The sequence below is a fragment of the Talpa europaea genome (genome assembly GCF_964194135.1).
Source record: "Talpa europaea genome assembly, chromosome: 6".
NCBI classification, from domain to species: domain Eukaryota; kingdom Metazoa; phylum Chordata; class Mammalia; order Eulipotyphla; family Talpidae; genus Talpa; species Talpa europaea.
This window is the reverse complement of record NC_140072.1, coordinates 26,715,062-26,721,274: the sequence shown is the minus strand read 5'-3', so window position 1 is coordinate 26,721,274 and position 6,213 is coordinate 26,715,062. Positions and strand designations below refer to the sequence as shown.

General features: G+C 39.2%; 1 protein-coding gene across 1 annotated transcript in view; it reads right to left on the bottom strand.

Annotated features, from left to right (window-relative positions):
* Positions 1–3,536: 3,536 nt before the first annotated feature.
* The window catches only part of CAMKMT (calmodulin-lysine N-methyltransferase), a gene marked incomplete at its 3' end in the record, with an annotated part of 302,677 nt that continues 300,000 nt past the window's right edge, over positions 3,537–6,213 (bottom strand). Inside the window, exon 11 of the mRNA XM_084234492.1 lies at positions 3,537–3,614. Coding sequence (XP_084090618.1) covers positions 3,537–3,614 — 78 coding nt within the window. The remainder of the gene's footprint in view (positions 3,615–6,213) is intronic.

Genomic DNA, 6,213 nt, shown 5'->3' with positions numbered 1-6,213 from the left:
ATCAATCTTTCCTCTCTGGGAGACACTCAGCCCAGTGATGTTTCATTTATTCTGAATTCAGGAGATTTTGATCCGGTGGGACGTGTACCTGGCATCTGGGATGGGAACCTGGAGTTGGAGTTTAAACAGCCTCATCTTCCCTGGGAGTGTGTGTACATAAGGGCCTGTCTACCTAAACTTTGATCTCACCTCCTCATCCCCAGTCCCCTCCCCCGCAGGCATCCTGTCCCCTCCCCCCAGAGTCCAGTGAAAGGGTCCTGCCAGACAATGCCACCAAGTTGTTTGGCATAGATTGGAAACAAGTTAAATGCTGACTAAGCACAAAGACAAATTCTACAGAAGCTGGGTTAAAGGAAAGGGATAGTCCATTCTTATTTAAAAATAAAGTTTAACTCTTAGGAGAAGGTATGCCCTACTTTGGTATGAGGAAAAAGACAACAACAACAACAACAACAAAAAAAAAACACCACCACCACAACCTCCTGCCTATGGTATTAAAACCAGGTTCTTCAACCATCAAAGGCAGTTAACTAGTTTAGGACAGACACCTGGCTGTTGAAATAGGGCTCCAGAGGGTCACTAATCCTTCCATTCACTCAGTTAACTGCTGGATCCCCCAAATTGATTCAACAGGTATGCAGTGGTAAATCCAACCCATACTGAAGCCAAAGGGAAAATCAGCAAGGGGCGGGAGCTCTTCTCTGAAAACACCCGAGGAACCAGCCAGAAAAGCTTTTATGGCCCCGACAAGTTTTCTGCTGAATACTGAGCACCTAAATTACCCTTCCCTAATGGAAGTTACATTTTCATGCTCAGTCAAAAAGCCAACAAAATACACAATTTATACAAAATAGCATCAACCTCTTAGGTAGTCTTTTCTAGCACTTTTATCCCAATTCACAGCATATGTCTTGCTATAAAATAAAATATATTTCTTATAACCAACTTGTATGTGGCTGTTCATATCCCTACTTTAGAACTGACCATGGGCAGTATTAGAAACATTCTTACATCCAACCTAATCTACTTAATGTGACAAAGGAAAATCATGAGTTTTATCAGAAGACATAGGTACACAGGGAAGAGGCATATAATAAATAATTTTTATGATTTCCTAGGCAGTAAGGATTCCTTTTGAAACAAACACATGGACAATTATGTAGATAATTATGGAATGGGGCATTTCAATTGCAATGACATAAGATCAATGCTGATACATAGAAATAATTCATAAAGTTCAAAAAATTATAGATACATTTTCTAAAGCAACTATATTTTCCCTTCTCAATATTGTCATTTCATTAACATTTGAGAAAATGAAAACACTTTAAGGTCATTTAATAAGACATACTAGTTTCTTAGAAACTTTCAAAAAGACTGGATTGAAGATATTTCCCAGGTGAGAATCCCCTCAAGAGTAGGTCTACGAAACCCTTAACATTTTTTTTTCTCCAGGTTTTAATCACACAAGTATATTTCTTTATAAGATATCACTTGGTAAGAATGTCTTAATTCTTATACTCCTTCCCAAGATTAGCCAACTGTACACACTATTTTCAGATATTAAAAAAAATTCTAGTTTGCTTTTTAAAACATAATTTCTCCCAGAGAAATAAACACTGGATTTCTACAGCCACAACACATGCATGCAAATTGAATTCTGGCCAATTCATATATTTTCATTAAAAAAAAAGGAGATATGTTCATGGTTCTGCTATTCTATGTTTAAAAAGAAAAAAAAGAATAGACCATCTTGGGTGCAACTATAGGGATGGCTATTCTTTGTCTGGCAGATTTAGTTGCTGATTTTACAGAAAAAATAATTTCTACTGTATTTTCACCAGTATAAATGGAACTACCTGTGTTGCCTTTTAAGACATTCCAATTCCTAATTTTTAAACAAGAAAATATGAAGCCAGTGTGCAACCTATACAGTCGCCAAAGGAGAGCTGCCACTAGCTGAACTACTCAGCTAAATGGCTGGTTTGCATTGCCCTGGGCTTTATCTAGCACTGAGAATAGACCGCTGTTTTATCCAAAGAGGAATAAATTGCTGTTATTGTGATGTTAGCCCATCACTTGGCATTGCAATTCAAGTTTTTGTGAGAAAGAAATGTATGATCTAACTGCGACTTGACCTATGCCTTCCGAGATCCATCTAGGTGCTCTAATGGAGCAGAAAAAGTGGTGAATACAAGGACATGCAAACTGATAGTGAAAAATTTGTTTGATGATAGAAGTGAACAGAGAAGACATTTGAGAGTTGCTGTTTTTATAACAGCTAAGTTTGTTTAACATGCAAAAGAATTCACCCCCAGCCTCCCACCTATCACTTTAATTGTATCACACTAAATACACGCTCTGCCTGTACTGAAGACGAGGCTACATAGCTAACCTACTAATGACATTACCGCTAAAGTGGGCACAGATGATTCCTTACAGATAAACATCTGAATTTCCACAAAAGGCATTAGAGCGATTCCGGGATGCATGAGGCAAGGCTATGCGTGGGTTCCCTGCAGAAGTCATTCTCTCCTAATCCTAGGTAGCACCTGTGAAACTGTTTACTATCCCCTTGAATCACAGCCTAGAACAGCATAGGCCGACTTTAAATAAGATAATCGTGCCACTGAGATTTTAAAAACTCCCCCCTGGTCTCCAGCTAGTTTATCAACTATTTGTTCAAAATTTCTCTGGAAAGGACCTATTTTGAAAGAGACCTCGAGAACAGCAGCAGTTAGATTTAAGCCCTGATAAAGGCTCACTTTTCATTCATAGTCAGAGCCTAAATGTGCTCTTCTTGTACCTAAACAGATAATAAGCACTCAGCACACTCCTCCTCCTTGACACAACACATTGAGACTAATCACACATAATTGGAGAGGAGGAGCAGAGGGCTGGCCACACTATTGTGTCCAGAGGACAAACGGTCAGTTTATGAGGCTTTGGGCTGATGTAGTCATTTCTTATACATCTATAGGGGAAAAAACATCCTGTTTAAAAGGAAAAAAGAGAATGTGTGAGGGAGAAAAGAAGATGGCAGACTTAATACAATTAATTTGAGGGAGATCAGAAAGATAAGCTTTATTTTATTTTAACCAGGAAAGAATCGTGATGTTTGCTGTGTTTACAGATTAAAAAACTACCGCTGACAAAATAGAACAAAGACCAAGGTTTTTTTGTTTGTTTTTTTTTTTTTTAAGGGGGTGGGGATCACCAAAAGCAATTCTGTCTCAATTAAACGGAAATATATTTAGATTGCTTACAAATCCAATTCAAATCTCAGGCTGTTTATAGATAGTGAAAGACAAACAAAGGTTCGGTGCAGGAAGCGCAACAAGGACTAAAAAGAAGAGCCCTGGATGGCTGAGGAGGGACAGGTGGAATGTTGCAAAGGTGGAGGGAGAGTCCTGGGGGCTGCCAATCTCAGGGACGCAGTGGTTTGCTGCATGGCAGACCCATGGCAGGTTTCTGTTTCTATGAAAATATTCTCTGTGCGCTTGATGTTTTCTTCATCTTGGGAGCAGCTTGATCTTCTATTCATTTTTGGTTAAAATAAGCAGAAGTGGGTAATGAAGGTTTTCTTCATAGAGAGCCTGGTTTTCCTTTTTCAGCTGAAAACAATAATAGAAAAAAAAAGGCGAGGAGACTCAGATTAGGAATTTTTACTGGTTGGTTTTAATGTTGAATACAATAAAGACTTCTTACCTAAATATTGTTCTGGAAAAATAAATCACAAAAAAGCAACTAAATCTTTGAGGGGGAGGGGACATAAAATAGCCAAATTGTGTTTGTTGACCCGTGTGAGCTATGAGGCACTTCAATGAAGGCAGAGTTTCACCACTCCACACCACACCACACCTTTATCACACCAGCACTTGGCACAGGACTTTCTGCTCTTGGTCCTATCTGGCCCCATCAACACCCCCAGAATCAGGCAAGGGGCATTTCTGATCACCTGGAGACTGTGGCAACATCTGGGCACAAGGGAAAGGCTTGTGGGCCCTAAGACATTTCAAAGACATTTAGAGGTTTTCCTTAGAGGTGAGTAATTCAAACATTCTTTTCCCTGAGGAGCAAAACATTCCAACAATCAGAGCAGCAAGCTTGACCACTGCTCAGGTAAAGTTTAGAGGACCTTTCCATGATAGATTTTAATATCTAATCAGGGTTCTCAAATCTAAAGTGCACTTTTCCTCATTTGGCTAGAGTGATTCTGACAGTCATAGTTATTCCAGCACATAATAATTTGCTATTTAGATGGGCAAAATTAATATTTTTGAAGTTGATGTTCTTGAGCCAATTGTTAATTCATTGTTTAATGTATAAGGATAAGAAATAAATGTTTTGTAATTATACATGGAACCATTTATTGTATAAAATCAGAGAAACATTCCCCCCTGCCACCCCAACTGACACTTTCCTGGATTGCTGGGCACGCTAACTTGAATCTTTTTAAAGTGCATGTTTCTTCGAAAACATATTCCCAAACTAAATCACATTCCCAAACTGTGACATGCACTCCCTACTAAGAACTGGAATAGTGAGACTGCTTTTCTTTGTCCACTGGAGAACACGAAGGCAACCCAGTCTTTACTTTGTAATCCATTTTCCTAAAACTCACAATGGTACAAATAGAAGTAACTTCATTCCATTTTTCTTAGATTGTGTTTGTTCTATTTCCAGATGATTAGTTATTATTAAGAAAGATCCTCATGGATTTTTGTTGCCACCAAAGTAGCAGCAGTGTTAATGCTAAACATAACCTCCCTCAACATCACTCTTTAACCTAATAAAAAAATGACCTGAGAAAATGGTTTTACAAACTTCCCAAACCAAACCCACTCACTGGGACTTACCAACTGTAAATACCTTTGTTGCTAATTGCCTAGAGAGAGGAGGGGCTCACTGAAATATTTTACAGTGGGAAGAGAGGGCCAAGCTAACTAAATTCTTCCTCAGGGATTGGGGATAAGGGAAAGTTGATTACTCAGCGTGAATCAGCTGACCTACTCACTCACAATGCACTAATATACAGAGACTCAAATGAGCTATTTATAAAGTCCCTGAGGTAATATGTGGGGTAAATAATTCTTCTGTAAATATGGGTTAGAAATCACTTTTAAGTTGGATTCTGTGCTGACCTCTGTTGGCCAAAGCAGAGGCTTCCTTGCTAGAAGGGGCCAGGGGCCAACCCTGTTGAGTATGAGCTCGGCTGGCTGCAAAGGGGAAGTGAAGTGTCGACACCCACAAAGGCAAAAGGATACCCCAGCACCAGATCATTTCTGAATCCATCTGTTAGGTGAGGGTACCTGACCACACATAACGCTGTTAGGAAATACTTGTTTCAATGGTGGAACGTTATGTGGTTTAAGAATAATTCCATTTACCCAGGCTGTACTTCTTGGCCCAATTAATAATTATAATTTTTTTTAATTTAAAAAGCACCTTTAAAAAATGAACAAAAAGCAAAATGCGAATAAAACAATTTTTCAATTTCATAGGTTAAAGCAGGGTCTTCGAGGACTGAACTAAATCATATAGCTGCTATTAGTAGTGTTATGCTTTACTTCATAATTGGCTGGAGCACGCTCAGCCTCACTATGGCAGGAACAGCAGCAGCAGGAGTGGAGTTCAGACTGTTTACCCTTTACAGTATCCACAATTATCAACAGCACACCACACAGATTAGGAGCACCAGCCACTTGTAATGTGGCATTTTGAATAGATAAGCAGAAGTGCAATATGGCCGTGCTTTTAACACAATGTACTGACTTCACAGTCCAGCCCCAGCCGATTTTCATGGCAAGTACAAAAATACTGAAAGTAAACACACTGGTGGTTCTGCAAAAGTTAAAAAAACAACAACCAACAAACAGAACCAAAACCGAAACCCTGTGCCATGTAAAATTATACTTCAAAGAATATTTGCATGAATGAGAGTATTTTTATCAACTAATTTCAAGCCAGCTGTAATCTCTAAGTCACTTCTCTACCTTGCTAAACAATTTGCTGTCTTAGAGTCCTAAAGGTATTGAGCCACACCAGCCAGCAATACATTTGATTCTTAGCCTGGAGGAGACCAAGAGGTTGGAGGCGTGAGGGAAGCGTTTTATTTTTCTTCCCGTTGCCTGGACGCACAGAAAGGCAATATTTTAAAAACACACTACACCTTTGGCTGCCTGGTCCCTGTGCAAGCTGGCTGCATGGTGT